The sequence below is a fragment of the Scomber scombrus genome, chromosome 18 (genome assembly GCF_963691925.1).
Source record: "Scomber scombrus chromosome 18, fScoSco1.1, whole genome shotgun sequence".
NCBI classification, from domain to species: domain Eukaryota; kingdom Metazoa; phylum Chordata; class Actinopteri; order Scombriformes; family Scombridae; genus Scomber; species Scomber scombrus.
In genome coordinates this window covers 2149352-2174623 of record NC_084987.1, presented here as the reverse complement: position 1 = coordinate 2174623, position 25272 = coordinate 2149352, and the positions used below count along the sequence as shown (strand labels likewise).

At 39.2% G+C, this 25272-nt stretch overlaps 2 protein-coding genes across 2 annotated transcripts; both read left to right on the top strand.

The window, feature by feature from the left end:
- Positions 1-1450: 1450 nt before the first annotated feature.
- LOC133999227 (prostasin-like) lies at positions 1451-6513 on the top strand. Its single transcript, XM_062438418.1, has 6 exons — positions 1451-1499; positions 2744-2764; positions 3793-3955; positions 4581-4846; positions 5349-5485; positions 6250-6513. The coding sequence occupies exons 1-6, from the start codon at positions 1451-1453 to the stop codon at positions 6511-6513; spliced, it is 900 nt and encodes a 299-aa protein (XP_062294402.1).
- A 3385-nt stretch (positions 6514-9898) lies between these two features.
- Positions 9899-25266, top strand: jmjd8 (jumonji domain containing 8). The gene is made up of 9 exons (XM_062438198.1): positions 9899-10059; positions 11189-11284; positions 11561-11609; positions 13410-13506; positions 13639-13707; positions 22995-23114; positions 24043-24110; positions 24191-24325; positions 24654-25266. Exons 1-9 carry the CDS (start codon positions 9977-9979, stop codon positions 24732-24734), a joined length of 798 nt encoding a protein of 265 aa, XP_062294182.1. The 5' UTR covers positions 9899-9976; the 3' UTR covers positions 24735-25266.
- The last annotated feature ends 6 nt before the right edge of the window (positions 25267-25272 follow it).

The window sequence follows — 25272 nt, the reverse complement described above, 5'->3', positions numbered from 1 at the left end:
TTCTACCAGCTTCTGGAGAGACTGAGAGGGAGAGAACAATCTGGACGCGTTAAAAAAGCAACAACAAACACATAAAAATCTAAATAAATCAGAATAAGTAATGACAGATTAAACAGAGAAAACGGTAAAGTCTCTTAAGTTAACTAAACAAACATGCGGCAAACTGATTAGTACACAAATCACAGTTAAAAAATCAGTACTGCTCAATTTGACTGAATAATCCATAATTTAATGGTTTACTGGTTGACTTTACTGCAATAAACTACATCAAGCTCACAATACTTATGTCCTTAATGTAGTTAAAGTATTACAGTAAAACTACACAAATATTATGAGTGATGTAGTATGCAGTATTACAGTAAAAGTACTGCAGTATTATGAGTGATGTAGTATGCAGTATTACAGTAAAAGTACTGCAGTATTATGAGTGATGTAGTATGCAGTATTACAGTAAAAGTACTGCAGTATTATAGTGATGTAGTATGCAGTATTACAGTAAAAGTACTGCAGTATTATAGTGATGTAGTATGCAGTATTACAGTAAAAGTACTGCAGTATTATAGTGATGTAGTATGCAGTATTACAGTAAAAGTACTGCAGTATTATGAGTGATGTAGTATGCAGTATTACAGTAAAAGTACTGCAGTATTATGAGTGATGTAGTATGCAGTATTACAGTAAAAGTACTGCAGTATTATAGTGATGTAGTATGCAGTATTACAGTAAAGTACTGCAGTATTATGAGTGATGTAGTATGCAGTATTACAGTAAAAGTACTGCAGTATTATAGTGATGTAGTATGCAGTATTACAGTAAAGTACTGGTTTGGTCCTCTGACTGATATATTATTATTATGACATCATTAGATTATTAATAGTGAAGCATCAGTGTTAGAGCAGCATGTTACTGTTGTAGCTGCTGGAGGTGGAGCTAGTTTACACTACTTTATATACAGTTAGCTAGTTTAGTCCAGTGGTTCCCAACCTAGGGGTGGGGCCCCTCCAAAGGGTCAGCAGATAAATGTGAGGGGTGGTGAGATGATTAATGGGAGAGGAAAGAAGAAAAAACTAAGTTCTGATACACTAATGTGTTTTCAGTTTTTGGACTTTTTCTCTAATGTTTCATTTTTGCTGAAATATTGGATCATTTGAACATTTATTGAAATGAAAGCATGTGAGAAGTTTAGAGGGAAAAATCACTATTTGGTGGAGCTGTTAACAACTCATAGACATCTGAAACCTGTGGAGTAAAAGTATAAAGTATCACCAAATGGGGGAAAAATGCATATAGAGTGGTTCGTGGTTACTTTCCAACATGAGCTCTATTTGGTTATGTTTGTATAGAAGCATGACAGCAGCACACCTGACAGGTGACTTCAGCAGAGTCACGCCTTCCTGCTCAGAAAACCAGTTGAACACTGGTGTGAAGTCACAGTTTGAAGAATCTCACCATGAAGCTGCTTGTTTGTCTCGTCGTGCTGTCGGCTGTACTGATTACAGGTGAGTGCTGATAAATATGTGTTCAAATAGAATAACCTGATTGATTTTGTGTTTTGTAACAACTTGAGTGAAAATTAATCTGTAGTCTACTTTAAATTTCTACTTTATTTCCATTATTGATTCATGTTTACGTCTGAAAACGGTGAAAAATGTCAAATGACATGATGTCTTTAAATGTCTTTTTTTGTCTGATCGAGAGTCTAAAACTCCAAAACATGAAGTTTCCTATTATGTAAGACCAAAAAAAACATTGATTTTTTGGCATTTTTGCTTAAAAAATGATTGAAAGAGGTGATCAATATCAAAATAGTTGGATAGATAACTTAATTAATCATATTAAAGCAGGTTTAATGTTCAGCTTTTGTTGAAATCTTTGTTTAAAAGGTGTTATTTCAACTTTAAGGTAATTCTTGTTCTGCTGTTGAAGTGGAAAACATCCCTCATTATAAAACTGAACTATACAGCCTCTAGAATAACTTAAATTGATTGAACTGATCCGTCTGTAAAAATGGACTCAATACATCGTAATGTTGATGAAGGTACGAGGCAGAGTTTTAACACTGGTGACAGCAGAAGAATCAGGTGTTAGTAGTTTTTATAACTTCATTAACCTTTTATCTGAGCAATAAACTATTAGTTATACACACAAATCAAGATTTTAATTATCTTCCAGTATGCATTTACCTTTACATTTAGTCATTTAGTCATTTAGCAGACGTGTTTATCCAAAGTGACTTACAAGGGAGAACTGGTACACTGGTATGCAAACCACTTTAAAAAAAGAGTCAAAACAAGAAGAAACCTGGAGAACAGTTACGATGTTATTGATGAGATAAAACTGGTTTACATGATGCAGATTAGAGAGATATTTCCTGTTTTGTCAATGGTTCAGGGTAAGATATGTTTTCTATCATGGCACAACATGAAATACCTGAACATCCAGTTTGACGCTCCCGACTGTGTTGAAACTTGGCTTTGGCCAGTGTGTTTAAAGCCACTGAAACAATCTTCACTGAGGGACATTGTAGTTCAACCTGCACCCTCGCCCCGACAGTGATGTCTCCAATTATGTCATGAATTGTTTCTCATACAAAAGAAAAGTAATTATACCTGCATGTCAAAACCTTTTTTAAAATAAGTCAGGTGGAGTCTGAGTAATTAATCCTTCATGAAAAGATTTAAAAACAACAAAAACAAAGCCGACAGTTTCTTGTTCAGTAACTTAATTATTTCCTTTCTTTCAGGAGGCGACGCGCAGTCAGATGGTGAGTTTGATTCTTTTGTGTTTTAATAACAATAATAATAATAATAATCTTATTTTGTAAAGCACCTTTCACACAGGAAATGCAGCTCAAAGTCTTCTACAACTAAGTGCTTCTTATTAAAAAGGGACAAAAAAGAAAGAGGAAAGAAAAGGAAACATGAATGTAATATAAGTTATATAATATAGGAACATATTAGGAACACCATTCAATATAAAGCAACACTAATATACAACCATCACCCACTATGACCTCAGTAATAAACATAAAGTAGAATTATCTCCTTCCTGACAATGTCAACAAAAACTAAAAATGTATAAACTTAATAAATGTAGAATTTATAGCAGAGCTGGATTGACTTAGATAAAGAGGCCAGTGAGTGTATATAAGGATTAAATGTTCAAGGTATGATTATTCCTTATAATATAGGAGAAACATTACATCAGCACATCAACACATCTCTACATGTGTGCAGGTTTCAGTGATGTATTTGTGACGTTAGTTCAGATGAGACCTTCTAATGTTGGTTTGGTTTATCTCATGGTGTGAAAGGAATGAAGCTCTGACGCCTCCTTCACAAACACAAATATCTGAGTCACAGTTGGGTATTCATATGTCTTCAGGGATGTGTGTGTGTGTGTGTGTGTGTGTGTGTGTGTGTGTGTGTGTGTGTGTGTGTGTATGTTCTTATCAAGTCATTTATTCTATTAAAAACTGTATTTCTGTCAATAAAAACGTTGAAATAAAATTTTTAAAGAGTTTATTGACAGGTTTAAATAGTCAGGATTAAGACATTTTTAATAAACTTTTTTTTCTTAATGAATTTGTCAAATATTTTGCTCCAAAGTGAAAAACCTTCAAAATTTTCCATCCATTCAAAGTTCAAATGTTGACCTCATGGTGGCACTATAGAGGAAAAGTCCGAGGATCACCAAACTCAGTAGGATTCATCCTCTGGGCAACATGAATGACTTTTAATGCAATCCATGGAACAGTTGTTGAGATGTTTGACCTCCTGTGTGTCTCTGCAGTCTGCGGCATGGCACCGCTCAACACAAAGATCGTCGGGGGTGCAGATGCTGTTGCCGGGGCTTGGCCATGGCAGGCCAGTCTGCACAATAGTGTCGGCCATTTCTGTGGAGGATCTCTGATCAACAGCCAGTGGATCCTGACTGCTGCTCACTGTTTCCCCTCGTGAGTCCTGATAATGTCACATGATCACTCACTACTTACAAGTTATACTTTATATGTTTTATACATCTCAGAGGGAAATATTGTACTTTCTACTCCACTACATTTATTTGACAGCTTTAGTTACTTTTCAGATGCAGATTTGACACAATGGATAATATAACAAGCTTTATAAATACAACACATTGTTAAAGATGAAACCAGACAGCAGTGTGTAGTCGGCTCACATTTCAGATGTCTATGAGTTGTTAACAGCTCCACCAAATACTGATTTTTCCCTCTAAACTTCTCACATGCTTTCATTTCAATAAATGTTCAAATGATCCAATATTTCAGCAAAAATCAAAGATTAGAGAAAAAGTCCAAAAACTGAAAACACATTTGTGAATCAGAACTTTTCTTCTTTCCTCTTTTTACTGTAATACTGCATACTACATCACTCATAATACTGCAGTACTTTTACTGTAATACTGCATACTACATCACTCATAATACTGCAGTACTTTTACTGTAATACTGCATACTACATCACTCATAATACTGCAGTACTTTTACTGTAATACTGCATACTACATCACTCATAATACTTATCTTCTAACATGTCAATTGTCGTCTGTCTTTTCTTCAGAACCAGCACTCAAACAATCGTTTATCTCGGACGTGAGACACAACAAGGTGTGAATTCCAACGAAGTGTCCCGCTCAGTGTCCCAGATCATCAAACATCCCAACTACGACCCCAATACGAATGACAACGACATCGCCTTGTTGCAGCTCGCCTCTTCCGTTACCTTCACCGACTACATCAAACCTGTGTGTCTGGCGTCGTCGGGCAGCACCTATGCGGCCGGGACAAACACCTGGGTCACCGGATGGGGGGACATCAAGAGCGACGGTGAGACCTCACTTTTGTATTGTAACCTCCCCAAAGACTGAATAAAGCTCTTCAGCCCTTTGTGAACTGTTTCATTTAAAACTCTTATCTTATTAAAACTCGATATCAGGAATTTTAGTTTAGTAAGAAAGTAAGAACAAGTACTACAATGTAAAAATGCAAAACAGTGATTCTGATATATTATTATATATGACATCATTAGATGATTAATAGTGAAGCATCAGTGTCACTGCTGGAGGTGAAAAGTAACTAAAACTGTCAAATAAATGTAGTGGAGTAGAAAGTACAATATTTCCCTCTGAGATGTAGAAAGTAGCATCACATGAAATACTACAGTAATGTAAATGCTTGAGTAAATATATTTACATCTTACTTTTATTTTGTTTTCATTTGACCCCCAACATGATGAATACCTCTAATGTGAGCTCATGAGAAGCAGCGCTGTGTCCAGAGTGCAGTCTGTTCAGCTCAGTGAATAATAACCTTTTTTTTTGTCTTTCAGTGTCTCTTCCTTCCCCACAGACGCTGCAGGAGGTGAACGTTCCCATCGTGTCTAACACTGTGTGCAGCGAGTCCTACACTCTCACAAGCAACATGATCTGTGCCGGTCTGACAGCAGGAGGAAAGGACTCCTGTCAGGTGAGTCTGCAAAATACCTCATCAGTGTTTATCTTCATACCCATCAGTGAAGCGTGATTCAAGTCAGATGTATTTGTGTTTGCACATCAGTAACATCTGCCTTACACAGAACTACTCTCTAGAGATTGAAAACATGATCTCTGTTATTAGTTTTTGTTTCTGTTTCTAAGCAAACTCACATGACACAACTATTGTGTTTTAATAGTTTGTGGACAACGGAGGAATAAGATAAGAGTCAATGACGTGATGCAACCCAGTGTCAACTGGTATAACCAGTTTTTCATAAAAATCTGATTATAAGGGTCGGTGACATATCAGGGTTGGCAAGATGAGCAATTAAAAACACATCATTTGGAATGACATTTGCACCATTAATGGTTTTTTATTAGTATAAGTCAACTTAAATACACTGTAGGTGATAAAATATGTTATATTTATCTTTCTTTTGTGGTTACACCATTTTACATTTTCAGGAGCATTCAGTCTTACTTTTGGTAAAAATTTTGCCAACACTTATTTGTCACTGACCCGTAGCTTTGTTTAACACACAATACTTCTTAGTATATCAGTTCATTGTTGGTTTGGATCCAAACACAAAGAAAAATATAGAAAATAAGCATAAATATGCTTTACAATGGCTGTTATATGTTATATGTATAATACTTGTTGGTATTCAAATTGTCTGAATTATAATTGATTGGCTTGAATTTGATGACTTTTATTAATTAGATATTTAAAGTATCTGTGTTGGTATCATTGTGCAGGGGGATTCAGGCGGTCCGCTGGTGAGCCAAAATGGCACTCAATGGATCCAGGCCGGCGTGGTGAGTTTCGGACGCGGCTGCGCTGAGCCCAACTTCCCGGGAGTCTACGCCAGAGTGTCCGAGTATCAGTCCTGGATCAATGGCCAGATCAGCAGCGACCAGCCGGGCTTCGTCCAGTTCTCCGGCGCTGCACTGGTGTCCCTCTCAGTTCCTCTGCTGCTGTCTGTGTTACCCCTCCTCTTCTCTCTCTTTGTGCTCTCATAATGACGCCTGTCTGACTCAGAGCTGCTACAAACATCCTCCTTTTGAATTTGGGCTGATATTTATCCTAAAATCCTGCTTACTGTCCTGTTTACGCTAATTTACAGAAATGAGGCAACAACAGAAAATAAGAGACTATTACAAAAATGGAAAATTTATTACCACACATTTATGGGGGTCTTATAATCAATTAATAATTCATAAAACTCAATCAATCAATCAATCAATCAATCAATCAGTGTGTCTGTTTAAAAAAAAAAGAAGCTATTATGCAAAAAAATTTAAATGATGTATTATTAAACTCATTAAAGTAAATATCTGAATTAAATATTTGAATTTTGGTGACTACTAATCATATTTCCATTATTATGTCTTTAATTTAAAGCAACATTATGTAACTTCTGTCAAGCAGCAGCAACACGACGATAATTATGCTTTTGATATCTGAGCAGTGAGAATATAGATTAGTTAGTTTAACAAGTGATTAAGTAGGTTTAGTTTTTTAAGGCATTAGAAGGAAAGCTTTGACTTGTAGAAGCTTTAAAAGGATGAAAGAACCAAGTCATTGTTTATTAAAAGGTACCATATTGTGCAAAAGACATCTTATTATTTTATTATTTAACCATTAACGATGCGCATTAATTATCACCTGGAGCTAAACCAAAAGCACAACTTTAAATGTTCTGCATTAATGTTGTTGATTTAAAGACAAAGACTAAAAATGAATGAATGAAACATGAGTACAACTTTTTCTACATTCATTTGAAGGCAGAATAAATAAATAATGAATTGATTTGCATTGTTTAAATCAATTTTTTTATTAAGTCATAATAGCTTCTTTTTTATTTGGTGATTTGATTATAATTAAACATTTAACATTTATAATGCACTTTAGGGCACACTCCAGACTCCATACACAGAGTCTATTAATGAATCTTAATGTTGACTTTTAGCTGTTTTCCAATTAAAGTTATAATATTTAGTTTGGTTAAGATTGAATTGTGTTTTTTTTTGTTTAAATTTCACATACTGTATAAAGGTGAATGTTAGAAGTCGCACTTGATGATGATGTGAAGGAACTTCTCTTTAATCTCTACTGAAACAGTTACTGTCTGCAAATGATGCACTGAGCACCTGAAACTGTGACCGACTTTGTATACGCAGCATGCATGAAGTATGTGAGTCACTATACAAAACAATTATATATCTTTACATGATTATTTAATGTACTTTACTACAGAGCTGTTTAACCTGTCTGTTTGTACGGATAATAATATATATTTTTTATCACACTGTATAATATTTGTATAACTGACCACTTGATTGTATTGACTGCACACACAATTATCAGGTTGCATTGTGGGTAATGTAGGCACCGGGTTAAGAATAAAGCCTCTCCACATCTCCGGTTCTGCTGCATCGATTTTGATCCTTTTGAAAACAAAAAACTAAACAAAAAAGTTTGTCCATCAGGTTAAAGGAGTGCAATGATAGATTGAAGGGTCCAAACACCATCATTTATATCAATCAATCAATCAAACTTTATTATATAGCACCTTTCATACAGGCTGGTGTAGTTCAAAGTGCTTCCCAATGAGTTGATTGACAAGCTGAGAAAATAATCCCCAACCAGCATGACTATGTGGGCCCCTCATGGGTTAAATGTGGGCTACGTCGGTACTGAGTGGGCTTGAACTGGGCAAATTTTGCAGGTTCCACATGGTTTCACATGGAGGGGCGGCTGTGGCTTAGGAGGTAGAGCGGTCGTCCACCAAGTGGAAGATTGGCGGTTTGAAACTCGGCTCCTCCAGTACACGTCGATTTGTCATTGGGCAAGACACTTACCCCAAATTGCTCCTGTTGCTGTGACAACGGTGTGTGAATGTGTATGATTGGTTAGTTTCCTCCTGATGAGCAGGTCGGTAGCCTGCGTGGTAGCTCCTGTCATCAGTGTATGAATGTGTGTGATTGGGTGAATGTGAAATGTAGTGTTAAAGTGCTTTGAGTGGTCATAACGGCTAGAAAAGCGCTATATAAGTACAGTCCATTTACCATTTAGCATTTCAGTAACATGGGTCCCACATGTGAAGCCCACCTTGGCCGGCTGTATGAGCCCCATAAGGGATGTAAGTGGGCATAAACAGGGCAAATTGTATGGGCTCCATATTATTTCAGAAACATGGGCCCCACATGTGTAACTCACCCAGCTGGGCCCCACCTGAAACCCAGTCAGAACCCACTTGAAGCCCATATGGGCAAACACAGGTGGGGTCACCATGGAAACTGTGGACAAACCCATGTGGGACCCATATTGCAGCCCAAATTTAACCCCACATGGACATGCTGGCTGGGAAAGGATGATAAAATGTTTAGAACATTTAAATAAAATAAATAAAAATAGATAATTGAATAAATAAATACAATAAGAGAGAAAAGGTTTATTAAAAGTCAGATTAAAAAAACTTGGTTGAAATAGATAAAATCAATAAGATATAGTTATTAGTTATTAGTTTAACACTGCATTGTATTATCCCATAGAGATAAATACAGCTAAATGGCGCCATCTGGTGGAATAAAAAACAAACTACAATTTTGAAGCCAGGTCTCCTAAATCCATGAACACAGAAATGCATGAAAAAGTCATATTTTGGCAGTTTTAATGGGTTTTAATTGGGATATGTTTTTTCCTAAGAGTCTTGGTGTGAAACTTTATTTCTACACAGTGTATTATAGATCTGTTATAAGTGATTTGGTTTAAATAAATAAAAAAATCATTGGAGAAATAAATGCTGTATGCATGAGAACAGCCTAAATTTATCAAGTTTAATGAGGCACAAACGTTAATGATATTGATATGTTAGTGTTTGATTTATAAAAAAAAAAACCCTGTAATTTTAAGATAAGATAAATGTATCTATTGATCCTCATTGGGAGAAATTCAAACTGACACAGCAGTACAGTGGGGAAAAAGTAGCAGCATGATGGGGGAAAGTGTACAAAAAATAAAATCACACAGTAAATAAGACAAAATAGGATGAAATAAATAAATAAATAAAATACTATATACAGTAAACTGGATTTTGTGTGTAAATAAATCTGCAATATATAAGCTAGTTTTTTGCTTTGTATTCCTAAGCCTAAAAAACTAGTGTCTCAAATTAAAAAATCTAATGTTTTGACACAAGGAACATTTATATATATATATATATATATATATATATATATATATATATATATATATATATATATATATATATATATATATATATATATATAGGAAGTTAATTGGAGTGAAGAAAAGAGCTCGTAGTTCCCATGTTCCCTGAACGCAGCACAGGTATGTGGTGGCTTCTGATTGGATGTTTTACAGGAAGCGATCAAGGCACTCCATGCTTTGCTTTGGTGTCAGGTGGACTGCAGCGTTTCCCTCACAGCTGATATAAATCCAGATGTTTGAGAGTTTTGAATGGAAACTAACTCAGCTCAGTTTATTTTAAAGTGTCTCATCGTCTTCCTGACGGCTGAGCTGCTGTTAGCGGACGGAGGCTGGTGAGTTCAATGTTACTGAGATTACTGTAAATACCAGAGTTTACTGTAAAAGTACTGCAGTATTATGAGTGCTGTAGTATGCAGTATTACAGTAAAAGTACTGCAGTATTATAGTGATGTAGTATGCAGTATTACAGTAAAAGTACTGCAGTATTATAGTGATGTAGTATGCAGTATTACAGTAAAAGTACTGCAGTATTATAGTGATGTAGTATGCAGTATTACAGTAAAAGTACTGCAGTATTATAGTGATGTAGTATGCAGTATTACAGTAAAAGTACTGCAGTATTATGAGTGATGTAGTATGCAGTATTACAGTAAAAGTACTGCAGTATTATGAGTGATGTAGTATGCAGTATTACAGTAAAAGTACTGCAGTATTATAGTGATGTAGTATGCAGTATTACAGTAAAAGTACTGCAGTATTATAGTGATGTAGTATGCAGTATTACAGTAAAAGTACTGCAGTATTATAGTGATGTAGTATGCAGTATTACAGTAAAAGTACTGCAGTATTATAGTGATGTAGTATGCAGTATTACAGTAAAGTACTGCAGTATTATGAGTGATGTAGTATGCAGTATTACAGTAAAAGTACTGCAGTATTATAGTGATGTAGTATGCAGTATTACAGTAAAGTACTGCAGTATTATGAGTGATGTAGTATGCAGTATTACAGTAAAAGTACTGCAGTATTATAGTGATGTAGTATGCAGTATTACAGTAAAGTAGTGGTTTGGTCCTCTGACTGATATATTATTATTATGACATCATTAGATTATTAATAGTGAAGCATCAGTGTTAGAGCAGCATGTTACTGTTGTAGCTGCTGGAGGTGGAGCTAGTTTACACTACTTTATATACAGTTAGCTAGTTTAGTCCAGTGGTTCCCAACCTAGGGGTGGGGCCCCTCCAAAGGGTCAGCAGATAAATGTGAGTGTAGTAAAAGAAACGCTCTATTATAAGTCAGAGAAACTAAAAGATAAAAGAGCTTCAGAATCATCAGCAGAAACTTTATAACTCATGAAAAAGGTTAAAGTGAGTTATTATTTCAGTATTTCATGATCAGATTATAAAATGATGAAGTGAGTTGTGTGTTGTGATGTAATCTGAGCGTTTCTGTGTTCAGGTTTCTAAACTCAGATTACAGATTAAAGGATGAAGGTCTCTGTAACATCGACGTGTTGGACAGCTCGTCGCTCTCACATCAGCAGTTCATTGAAAGGTGAGCATGACGAATATCAGTCAACCAAACTTTACTTAGACTTGATTAACAAACATAAATGACACAGAACCAGATGTTTGTGTCATCGTTGTTAATAGAGGATAAACATGAAATGAAGATCAGTGTGCAAAGGTTTAATCTCACATTTAGATAAATTAAAACATGAAATGAATAAAGTTATAGTCATTTGTTTGTCTGGATTTTTGTCATTTAATCTGTTTTCCAAATGTTTATCAAAGTCACGTTTGCTAATAAAATAATTATTTCTGTCCTTAGATATGCGTACAGCCGGCCGGTCATCCTCAGAGGTCTGACTGATAACACAGTACGTATTTAAATCACTGATCATTGATTCCTGCTGAAGTCTTATAGTTGAGTTTATCCTGTAAATTCAGATGTCTATGAGTTGTTAACAGCTCCACCAAATAGTGATTTTTCCCTCTAAACTTCTCACATGCTTTCATTTCAATAAATGTTCAAATGATCCAATATTTCAGCAAAAATCAAAGATTAGAGAAAAAGTCCAAAAACTGAAAACACATTTGTGTATCAGAACTTAGTTTGTTCTTCTTTCCTCTCCCATTAATCATCTCACCACCCCTCACATTTATCTGCTGACCCTTTGGAGGGGCCCCACCCCTAGGTTGGGAACCACTGGACTAAACTAGCTAACTGTATATAAAGTAGTGTAAACTAGCTCCACCTCCAGCAGCTACAACAGTAACATGCTGCTCTAACACTGATGCTTCACTATTAATAATCTAATGATGTCATAATAATAATATATCAGTCAGAGGACCAAACCACTACTTTACTGTAATACTGCATACTACATCACTATAATACTGCAGTACTTTTACTGTAATACTGCATACTACATCACTATAATACTGCAGTACTTTTACTGTAATACTGCATACTACATCGCTCATAATACTGCAGTACTTTTACTGTAATACTGCATACTACAGCACTCATAATACTGCAGTACTTTTACTGTAATACTGCATACTACATCACTATAATACTGCAGTACTTTTACTGTAATACTGCATACTACATCACTCATAATACTGCAGTACTTTTACTGTAATACTGCATACTACATCACTCATAATACTGCAGTACTTTTACTGTAATACTGCATACTACATCACTATAATACTGCAGTACTTTTACTGTAATACTGCATACTACATCACTCATAATACTGCAGTACTTTTACTGTAATACTGCATACTACATCACTCATAATACTGCAGTACTTTTACTGTAATACTGCATACTACATCACTATAATACTGCAGTACTTTTACTGTAATACTGCATACTACATCACTATAATACTGCAGTGCTTTTACTGTAATACTGCATACTACATCACTCATAATACTGCAATACTTTTACTGTAATACTGCATACTACATCACTCATATTACTGCAGTACTTTTACTGTAATACTGCATACTACATCACTCATAATACTGCAGTACTTTTACTGTAATACTGCATACTACATCCCTCATAATACTGCAGTACTGTTACTGTAATACTGCATACTACATCACTATAATACTGCAGTACTTTTACTGTAATACTGCATACTACATCACTCAATACTGCAGTACTTTTACTGTAATACTGCATACTACATCACTCATAATACTGCAGTACTTTTACTGTAATACTGCATACTACATCACTATAATACTGCAGTACTTTTACTGTAATACTGCATACTACATCACTATAATACTGCAGTACTTTTACTGTAATACTGCATACTACATCACTCATAATACTGCAATACTTTTACTGTAATACTGCATACTACATCACTATAATACTGCAGTACTTTTACTGTAATACTGCATACTACATCACTATAATACTGCAGTACTTTTACTGTAATACTGCATACTACATCACTCATAATACTGCAATACTTTTACTGTAATACTGCATACTACATCACTCATATTACTGCAGTACTTTTACTGTAATACTGCATACTACATCACTATAATACTGCAGTACTTTTACTGTAATACTGCATACTACATCACTCATAATACTGCAGTACTTTTACTGCAGTAAATAATCTGAGTGCTTCTTCCTGTTTCAGAAATTCAGGTCTTTGTGCTCCAAGTCGAGCTTACTGGAAGAATATGGCGACCGGAAAGTGCGTCTCAGTACAGCGAACACTTACTCCTACAAGAAAGGTACAACACTCATCATCCTTCTGTTTCTGTGTTTATCAGCTGATCAACCCGTTAACCCACCACATACAGTCATACCTGGTGTTTTGACTCTTTAACGCTCTGCTTGACTCTTTTTAAATCAACGTATTACAGTGGACGTCCCTTTCAAAGAGTATGTGGAGATGTTACTGAGGCCTCAGTCTGCGGACTCTCTCGGCAGCGGTAGGTAAAACACTCAGGGTCTTTTTGGCAGAAGTTTTCCATGAGCTATAACTCAGTTAAATCTGAGCACAGATATGATACACATATTTGTAGATTCAGACTCAGATACACCTCCTTAAAGCAGCAGCCAGGTTTTCCTCTCTGTAATCATTCCTCCTGTTCATACTGACTGTAGCGGCCCTTGGTTCCCCAAGAAAGGAGGCGGAGAGTTCCTTACGGGTGCATGAGTTTATTTCTTTGGTGTAGCACCGTGAAAACTATGAGGGAATATACAAAAAAACAATAAGAAAAAGTTTAACACATTTGCACTTCACATACAACTTCCCCAACACAGATTCAAAAAGCACCCAATTTATTACTATAAAAAAAGCAAACAAACAAAACTACATTTTATCACCCCATTACAAAATTACTAAAACCTTATTTAAGGAATAAAAATATATTGTGAATGGCATCACCCCAAAACAAAAAATAAAACAAAACATCAAAAATAAAGTACTGGCCCAAACTTAAGATACACACCTTGTTCCACAAACCAAGGGGCTAATAGGAGGATGGAAGGTGCCGTCTATACTGTGTGTCACTGTCTCCTGATAACAGAACAAAACCAAACTATAAGGGAACCTGCACCAACACAAAAATTACAAATAATTAAACAAAGAAAACTCACTCAACGAGCCACGGAAATGCTTCAAACAAAGCCAGCAGCACAAACACTGAGCCAGCCAGGGGAGAACAAAGGGAGGATGGTGGTGACGCGCACAGGTGAGCGCACACACCCACAGGAAGAGCTTACAGGTAACAGTGGCCTCCTCCCTTTTATACCCCAGAAAACTGACCACTAGATGGCAGTAATACACTGACCTTTACAGGCACTTGAGTGAGAAAATAAAAAGGGGAATCAGCAGACAAGACACATGAAGGCTGAGATGGCAGCTCAAAACAATTACTATCATTTACACTCCCACCAATCATGTTATGATAAATATGTCCTCAATGAATCATACATGATTTTTTCTTTTTAACAAGTAATACATTTCCCTTGGGTTCAGGTTCATAACCTTTGCCATCACTGTATTGAACCACAAATGTTAACAGATTGGCATAACACTAGCAAACACCAAGTTGCTCATTCTCTAACAAGAGCACCAACTTCTGACTGGGTCTTTCGACAATTGTGAGTTTCCCTGATGATTTCCGATCTCCCACTTGCACTTTGACCTTACGCACTAGGTCATCACTCCCTTGAATGGGTTCAACCACTCGTCCCAACTGCCACTGATTTCTGGGAAGAAAATTATCCTTGATGATGACAACATCATTAACTCTAAGGTTACGCCGAGGCACATGCCACTTTTGCCTTGTAGAAATATTCAAAAGGTATTCCTTCCTCCAGCGACTCCAAAACTGTTCAATCAGATATTGCACTCGTCGCCACCGTTTCGCTGCATACATGTCTTCCTTCACAAATTTCCCTGGGGGTGGGAGAGCGACTTTGGGCTTCATCAGGATTAGATGATTAGGTGTCAAGGGCTCTAGTGATGTGGGATCATTGATGCCATCTGTATTCAGCGGGCGACTGTTAACAACGGCCATAGCTTCATAGAACAGAGTTCGAAGTGAAGCATCATCAAGTCTGCCAGGACAGAGAGAAAGAGTGGCGTTCAACACATTCTTCACAGTCCGGATTTGGCGCTCCCAAACACCACCAGCATGACTTGCCGCGGGGGCATTGAAAATGAACTCACATTGTTTATCCGCCAGTTGAGCCTCAAGTTGAGTGACATCACACTGCTTTAGTGCTTCTCTGAGCTCGTTCCTGGCTCCCACAAAGTTTGTGCCATGATCACAATGGAGTTGGCGCACAGCTCCTCTGAGGCTAATGAAACACCTTAAGGCATTCATAAATGTGTCTGTCGACAGATCTTCCAACATTTCAATGTGAACAGCTCGGGAAGAGAGGCAGGTAAAGATGAGTCCATATCTCTTATGTTCCTTGCGGGCCCTTTTGATAATGAACGGTCCAAACACATCCATACCACTATATGTGAAGGGGGCTGACACCTCGACTCGTTCGCTTGGAAGCTCAGCCATACGTTGCTCCTCTACTGGGCGTCGAAGCTTCCTACACTTCACACAATTGTATATCAGCCTGGCAACAGATTTACTCCCACCAATAAGCCAAAATCCGTTGGCTCTAAGCTCCATTTGAGTTTGACATCGGCCTTGATGGCAAATCCTATCATGGTAATGTGACAAAATGAGCTGAGTAACATGAGAGCCCTTTGGAAGGATGATTGGATGTTTTAGTTCTTGACTGAGGGATGATTGCTTTAGCCTCCCACCCACCCGAAAGAGGCCCTTATCCACAATAGGATCAAGGCGGAAAAGAGGACTGGAACTAGGGAGACTACCTCCTCTTTCAAGTGTTTTCATCTCCTGGGAAAATGCTCGCTGCTGAGCAAGCTTAATAACCACATCAGCTGCTCTCTCTTGTTCTTCCACAGTCACATGATTACCATGTCTTCGCTTGGATGCCAGCCTTTTAATTCTTGCAACAACCTTGAGAAGTTTTAACCAAGATGAAAATCGGCTCAAAGCATTGAGCATACTGTTGGAGTCACTGGTGTTAGTAGTGGCTACATTCACTTGAACTGCTCTAACTTCAGGGTCACCGACCAGAAGTTCAGTGGAGTAGTTTGGTCTAGGTTTCACCTCTTGCTCCCACAGGAATTTGGGTCCTGACATCCAGCTTGTTGAGGAGATATTGGAGACATGTAGGCCTCTAGATGCATGGTCAGCTGGATTCTCTGATGTCTCAACGTAATGCCACTGACCAGGGTCTGTTTTTTCCTTAATCACTTGCAGGCGATTTGCGACAAACACATGAAATCTTCTAGCATCATTATTGATGTATGCCAGCACAACTTGAGAGTCTGTCCAAAAGAACTCCTCATCAATTTTCATTTCAAGTTCAGTTTTCAACATGACGCTCATTCTGGCAGAGATTACAGCAGCTGAAAGCTCCAGCCTCGGAATGCTCAAGATTTTTATGGGTGCCACTCTTGCTTTGGCCATCACAAGGCTGCAGTGTATTTCATTTCTGTCATTAATGTACCGTACATAGGAACATGCACCATAACCCACATTACTAGCGTCCGAGAAGTAGTGCAGTTCTGTCCTTACAATGTTGCCAAAGTTGTTTGGGTAATAGCATCTGGATATCTTTACTTCTTTCAGGTTTTGGAGGCCACCTTTCCACTCCTCCCACCGTGAATGTACACCCTCAGAAAGGGGCTCATCCCATCCCTTGCCCGTGCGACACAATTCCTGCAAAATGCACTTCCCAAGCAAGGCAAAGGGGGCGACAAAGCCTAGAGGGTCGTACAAAGAGGCGATAACTGAGAGAATACCCCGGCGAGTAGCAGGTTGGTCCCTTAAGTTGATATTAAAACTGAAGGTGTCATCTTCTATTGACCACTGAATGCCAAGTGCACATCCGACTGATGTCACATCCAAGCCAAAATCATGGGATTTAGCAGTTGTCACCCTTTCTGAGGGATCAACACAGCTGAGAACCTCTTGCCTATTTGAGTTGAACTTATGTAGGCGCAAACCTCCTCTTTTGCACAACCTTTGTGCTTCAACAATCAAGTCTTTAGCTTCCTTGATTGAACAAACACTGGTTAGGCCGTCATCCACATAAAAGTTCTTCTCGATAAAGGCTGAGGCTGAAGGATGAACAGATCTGTATTGCTGTGCTAAATACTTAAGGCCGAAGTTGGCACAACCAGGGGATGAGGCAGCACCAAAAAGATGGACGGCCATCTGGTATTCTTGGGGTTCTGTTTCCAAATCTCCATGCTCCCACCACAAAAACCTCAGATAGTTTCGAACTCTAGATGGAACAAAAAACTGATGAAACATCCTTTCAATATCACATACAACAGCCACAGCTTCCTTCCGGAAGCGACAGAGGACTCCCACCAGTGAATTAATTAAGTCTGGACCGGTCAGGAGAGTATCATTGAGGGAGACTCCACGGAACTTTGCTGAGCAATCAAAAACCACCCTTAACTTGTCTGGTTTTTGTGGGTGGTATACACCGTGATGCGGTATGTACCACACAGTATCTCTCTCAGCAGGGGGGGGGACTGGTTCAGCGTCTCCTCTGCTGATGGTTTCTTCCATAAAGGTTTTATAATGATCATGATACTGTTTATTGTTCTTCAATTTCCTCCTCAAAGATTGCAGACGGACAAGGGCCAGTCTTTTGTTATTTGGTAGTGATGGTGGAATACTGCTCTTAAAGGGGAGGGGGAGCTCATAATGTGTGTCTTCTCTCTGCTTTATGTTGTCGCTTAGGAGTTGGATGAAGCGGACATCATCTTGTGACACATACCTGTCTTCATATCCCTTCTCATTAAAGTCAGACTCAAGAATTTTAAGAACATCAGTGACTGATGGAGTTGGTATTTCCTTCGCTGCAATTCTGTGCACGAAGCTCTGGTTTCCCAGTCTGTCGAGATGGGGATTAGATGAGCCTGTTATACTCCACCCAAGCTCGGTTCTCTGTGCAAAGGGTTCGTTTCCATTACCTCTGATGACCTCCAGAGGGGCCAGTGCTAATGGACAATCATACCCAATTAGTAACCCCACTTCACAGTCTTGCAGTGGTGGAAGTTTGTCAGCTAGGTGTCTCAGGTGTGGCCACTGCAGAGCTGTCTTGGCAGTTGGAATATGAGATCTGTCCACTGGGATAAAATCCCTGGAGTAAGCCTTATGTAGCTGAATGTGGGTTTCAGAATGAATTCCTCTAATTTGCAGCCCATGGGAAATCTTGCTTGATATGATAGTGTCGACCGCTGTCATTGTGCTTAGCTTCAGTTGAACGGATGACGCGTTCACATTAAGTTCCTTGAGACAATCCTCCAAAATAAAGGTCGAGTCGCTCTGAGTGTCAAGTAAAGCATAAGTGAGCAGTTCTCTGTTTGGTTCTTTCACTGATGACAAAAATACAGGTACAATATTAGAGGTGGAGGAAGAACTTTGAGTCACGACATGGGACAATACATTGTGGATTTCCTGACTTCTGCTGTCCTCTGTGGAAGTAGAATTTTGCTCCAAAGCTGCCACAGATGCAGTTCCCCTTTCTTCATGCAGGCAAGTAGGATGACGCCGGCCGCATGTACTACATGTGTGTCGCCTTTTGCAGTCCTTTATGACATGTCCCTTCCACAGACAGCCAAAACAAAGTTGGTTTTCTCGAATGAATGTCCTTTTATCTTCCATGGATTTCTCTGCGAAGGTAGGACACCTAGCTATTCCATGCATTTCGTCCTCACACACTGGGCAAGGTGGTTTTGACTTAAAATAAGTTGGTTTGTGGGTCACAGCAGGGGGGTTATTAGACTGGGCGCTTGTATTTAGAGTACTTGCTCTTTTGGGTAGTCTGTCGTCCATAGCCTTGGAGTTCATCAGGAATGGGGATGCAATGGGGTTGCATGCTATTCGGGCTTCCTTTTGTATAAAATCTGTAAAACGAGAAAAGCTTGGATAATCACCAGATGCATCCAACTCATCCACAAGGATTCTACTCCATCTGTGCACAATCCAATCTGGTAACTTCTTAAGTAGTTTATGATTTTCCTCACAGTCATTTAAGATGTCTAGCCCCTTAACATGGGGCATGGCCTCAGCACAGCCCTTTAAGAAGTCTGCAAATTCTCTAAGGGCTGGAGGGTCGCTTCCACTAATTTTGGGCCATTTCAAAAGTCTATCGCGGAAGGCCTTTTGGACGATAAAGGGATTTCCATATCTTTCCTGCAACAATGCCAAGGCGCTATAATAAGCATCTTCAGAATTCCGGTAAAAGAATCCCTCCACAGCCTTGCGTGCTTCTCCTGAGAGATAATGTTTAAGATAGAGCATTTTTTCACAGGCTGGGAGGGGCTTCTGGTCAATAAGGGCCATGAAGGAGATCTTCCAGTCAATAAATTTTAAGGGGTCACCAGTGAATGTTATCAATTCAGGGGGAGACAGCCTGCTTACACTTAAAGAGCTTGCAATGGCTTGGGCTAAACTGACTGTGTCTTGACTTGTTATTTCAGGAGAGATCTGAGAATGAAATGGAGCAGCCCGTGGGTTTAGCGAATAGCTGGACTCCACCCTTTGATGCATAGAGTGAATCTCAGCAGGCCTGCTCTCTTCTTCCTGATTCTTCACACTGCCTTCAAGATTTTTATAGGCTCTTACCCGGGCTGCTGCTACTTCCACCTCGTTTTCAGCTTCCAGCTGTCTTAACTTTAACTTTTCCTCTTCTCGTTTAAAAAGCATTTCAGCCTCCTTCTGCTTTATTTCTGCCAGCATTTTTGCTTCACTCTGCTTCCATTCATTTTCCATTTGACACAATTTTACTTGTTGAACTTGTATTTTTTGCATTGCCTTTGACTTCTCCAGTTTTACTAAAAGCTCTGCTTCAGCTTCGGCTCGTTTGCTGGAAACCATAGAGAGGGAGGAGTGGACCGAAGGTGTCTTTGTTTTCTGCATTTCCTTCGCATATCCAGATTTTACTGAGGGTTCTGCTTCAGCTTCAGTTTGTTTACTGGAGGACGCCTTTGAGATTACTGTTTCTGTGTCGGTGTATCCAAAAATGGAGCCATGTTCATTTTTATTTAATATCTCCCTTACCCTCTCCTTCTCCAGTTCATCATTAAACATGTTTTCAATAGTTCCTTTTCTTTTACAAACGAGATCACAGATCTCCATTGTGAGGGAGATGCAGGCGTCCATTTTCTTGGTAATTTCTGGGGTGGAGGTGCAGTTGCGTCTGATAGGCTCATAGAATTCACACACTGTCTCATGTTCAGTTTTTATGTTTTGTTGAATATTGTCAAGGTCGTCCAATGCGCAGAATCCCTTCAGTTTTATTCTGGAGTCTCTTGCTATTTGTTTCCAAGAGCTGTATGCTTTTATGAAGTCTTTCTCATGTTGTTTAGCCCTCTCTTCTCGCAGCTCCCGACCCCTATCTGTTAAAGTTCTTTCACGGGAGCTGGACGATTGACCATTAATGTTGTCCATCTTTTGTGATTTGAGTGACATTTTATGAGGCTTGTTGTATTAAAGGTTTGTGTTCAAATAACTGGGCTGTGGTTCATTTAGTTCACAAGGTGATGCCTTCACACATTATTTAACAATAAAATATCATAACTTATAGCCAAATGAACACGCAACAGCTATGAGCATAAAAACTTATATTGCTCTTTACCCTTTCAACATTTTCATGTAAAGAGACATTGTAAGTGTATCATTCACGGATAAAATACATGGGCTACTGTGGCCTTTACCGTGTATTTAACTCTTAAACCCTTGAAACATTTAATTTCTACTTCATGTTTATTCTTGACATTTAACTCAAAAACAACATTCAGTGCGTTGCTCCATTTTCTTTCTTTCTCCCGTTTCTTTATTATTTCAGTCCATTGTCTCTTACTGCATTTGGCTGTACCTTTAGAAGATGGGTTACTGTTCATTTACTGCGTGTGTGCCAAAGTGCAGGCTGCGTGGGCTGTGTCGGCTGCTGACAAAGGACGACGAGGATGGCTCGGACGTGATGGTCAAGTTTTCACTGTAGCGGCCCTTGGTTCCCCAAGAAAGGAGGCGGAGAGTTCCTTACGGGTGCATGAGTTTATTTCTTTTGTGTAGCACCGTGAAAACTATGAGGGAATATACAAAAAAACAATAAGAAAAAGTTTAACACATTTGCACTTCACATACAACTTCCCCAACACAGATTCAAAAAGCACCCAATTTATTACTATAAAAAAAGCAAACAAACAAAACTACATTTTATCACCCCATTACAAAATTACTAAAACCTTATTTAAGGAATAAAAATATATTGTGAACGGCATCACCCCAAAACAAAAAATAAAACAAAACATCAAAAATAAAGTACTGGCCCAAACTTAAGATACACACCTTGTTCCACAAACCAAGGGGCTAATAGGAGGATGGAAGGTGCCGTCTATACTGTGTGTCACTGTCTCCTGATAACAGAACAAAACCAAACTATAAGGGAACCTGCACCAACACAAAAATTACAAATAATTAAACAAAGAAAACTCACTCAACGAGCCACGGAAATGCTTCAAACAAAGCCAGCAGCACAAACACTGAGCCAGCCAGGGGAGAACAAAGGGAGGATGGTGGTGACGCGCACAGGTGAGCGCACACACCCACAGGAAGAGCTTACAGGTAACAGTGGCCTCCTCCCTTTTATACCCCAGAAAACTGACCACTAGATGGCAGTAATACACTGACCTTTACAGGCACTTGAGTGAGAAAATAAAAAGGGGAATCAGCAGACAAGACACATGAAGGCTGAGATGGCAGCTCAAAACAATTACTATCATTTACACTGACTATTAAAAGATCTCCTTCAAATGTCAGTGATGGAGGACTGTATCACAGTGTTTCCACAGTCATTTAACCCTCCTGTTGTCCTTGAGTCAAGGAAGGAAGGAGGGAGGAAGGATGGAAGGAAGGAAGGAAGGAAGGAAGGAAAAAGAAAGGAAGGAAAGGAGGGAGGAAGGAGGGAAGGAAAGGAAGGGAGGAAGAAGGAAGGAAAAAGGGGGGGAGGAAAGAATACTGCAGTACTTTTTTAGTAATTTTTTCCTCATCTTCCTCCTTCTTTCTTTCTTTCTTCCTTCCGTTCTTTTTTCGTCATTTTCCTCCTTTCTTTCTTTTTCTCTTTCTTTCTTTCTCTCTTTTGTCCTCTTTCTTTCTTTCTTTCCTCATCATCCTGCTCCTTGTTATTTCTTTCTTTCTTCCGTTCTTTTTTCATCATCTTCCTCCTTCTTTCTTTCTTTTTTTCTTTCTTTCGGACAACTGAAGCTTCATATTAGCTTCAGATCAACTTTTAAATCCATGTTTCCACAGAAGGAGGACTGTGGGTTTAGTCCTCCATCACTTCCATTGTAAACATTATGAAGGGATCTTCCAATGGTCAGTATGAACAGGAGGAATCATTACAGAGAGATAAACTTCTTTAATGTTCATTTAGACTCCTGATTGTTGGTTTAAGACACATTTGAAAAACATGAATATCCCCAGAACAAAGATGAGTGCCACAATCATTTATATTCAGACTTTTTCCCTTATTCTATTAATCCACATATATTTGACAGTTCTAGTAAACTCACCTTCATGTAATGTTTCATTATAATGTTTCCCTTTAAGCTGCTGGATTCTTTCCCGTCCTGATGTCTCTTCCTCTTCGTCCACAGACACGCTGTATTTCTTCGGCGACAACAACTTCACAGAGTGGCGACTTCTGTTCGAGCACTACGAGTCTCCGCCGTACGTGCTGCCTCACACCAGCGGAGCGTACAGCTTCGGGATCGCAGGTGACAGAGTTCAAGTACCTCGGGTCTTGTTAACGAGTGAGGGAAGGATGGAACGGGAGATCGACAGGCGGATCGGTGCGGCGTCTGCAGTAATGCGAATTCTGCACAGATCCGTCGTGGTGTAGAGGGAGCTGAGCCGAAAGGCAAAGCTCTCGATTTACCAGTCGATCTTCATTCCTACCCTCTCCTATGGTCATGAGCTTTGGGTAGTTACCAAAAGAACGAGATTGCGAGTACAGGCGGCCGAAATGAGCTTCCTCCGTAGGGTGGCTGGGCTCTCCCTTAGAGATAGGGTGAGAAGCTCGGTCATCCGGGAGGAGTTGGAGTAGACCCGCTGCTCCTCCACGTTAAGAGGAGCCAGATGAGGTGGCTCGGGTATCTAGTTAGGATGCCTCCCGGACGCCTCCCGGGTGAGGTGTTCAGAGCACGTCCCACCAGTAGGAGACCCCCGCCTCGGGATCCACCGGGAAGAGCTGGACGAAGTGGCTGGGGAGAGGGAAGTTTGGACTTCCCTGCTTAGGCTACTGCCCCCGCGACCCGACCCCGGATAAGCGGCAGAAGATGGATGGGTGGATGAAGAGCTTCTTTCATTGTGTTTTAATGTTGAATGAAAAGCTTCTTTCATTGTGTTTTAGTGTTAAATGAAGAGCTTCTTTCATTGTGTTTTAATGTGGAATGAAGAGCTTCTTTCATTGTGTTTTAATGTGGAATGAAAAGCTTCTTTCATTGTGTTTTAGTGTTAAATGAAGAGCTTCTTTCATTGTGTTTTAACGTTGAATGAAGAGCTTCTTTCATTGTGTTTTAACGTTGAATGAAGAGCTTCTTTCATTGTGTTTTAACGTTGAATGAAGAGCTTCTTTCATTGTGTTTTAACAGTCACAATAAAGATCTATCATCTGTCTAACCTGCAGATCTTGTTCCTCTCCAGGTGCTGGAACAGGAGTCCCTTTCCACTGGCACGGCCCCGGTTACTCTGAAGTCATCTATGGCAGGAAGGTAAAAACATTCAATTCATGTCCGAGTTCATCATGAAGCTTTCCAATAAACCTCAGAGTAACTTCATGTTCCTCACTCAGCGCTGGTTCCTCTACCCGCCCGATCAGGAGCCTCATTTCCACCCGAACTACACCACCCTGTCCTGGGTGACCGACACCTACCCCAACCTGCCTGAGAACGAGGCTCCTCTGGAGTGCACCATCAGACCTGGAGAGGTAACACCGCTTTCTTTCTTATGTTTCCTTTTTTCTTTTTTTAAACAGCTGAAGCTCATCAACGGGCTTGGTAACGAGTTAATAATTAGAATCAGGTGTGTTAGAGTGGAGAGAAACCTGAAACATGCAGGACTCTAGCTCTACAGGAGCAGGGTTGGAGATCACCGAGGAGGAGCGGCTCCTTTCCTTCCTTCCTTCCCTCCTCCCTTCCTCCTTTCCTTCCTTCTTCCTCCCTTCCTCCCTTGACTCGAGGACAACAGGAGGGTTAAAGGAAGACTCACATGCGTCCAGGGTTAACAGAGGAGGTTTCCTTTCTGTTTGTTTACAGGTGCTGTATTTCCCGGACCGCTGGTGGCACGCCACTCTGAACCTGGACACCAGCGTCTTTATCTCCACCTTCCTCGGCTGAGCTGAGACAAAACCTCACACTCAAATACTGACAAACTGAATCTGATGTTTCAGAGAGAAAGGTTGCGTTAATTAAGAGATGAGATGTATGTATGTCATTTTAATCTGGAGGGATGCAGCACAGTTACATTCCAAGTCTGAACTCATTCCTTATTTGTGCTTTATTATAATAATAATAATACTAATAATAATAGTAATAATAGTAATAATAGTGCTGTGTTTTGAAGACCAAAGCAAGAAAAGAGACAAACCAGACTCTTGATATCAGGGAAAATATGTTTAAATTATATGTAACTTTATAATAATTTATGAATGAGATTTGAATAAATGCTCTGTGCTGTCTGCATTGCGGAGGCCTGCTATTACATTTTTTAAAGAAACAACATAATTTTTGTGGTTCTTGTTTCATGTTTGGTTTCTTAACTTTTGAGTGACTTAACGTCAGTTTTATGTTTAACCTTCGTGTCGTCCTCCCGGGTCAAATTGACCGTGTCTGTTTTGACTGTTTCGTCTTTCCTTCCCTCCTTCCTTCCTTCCTT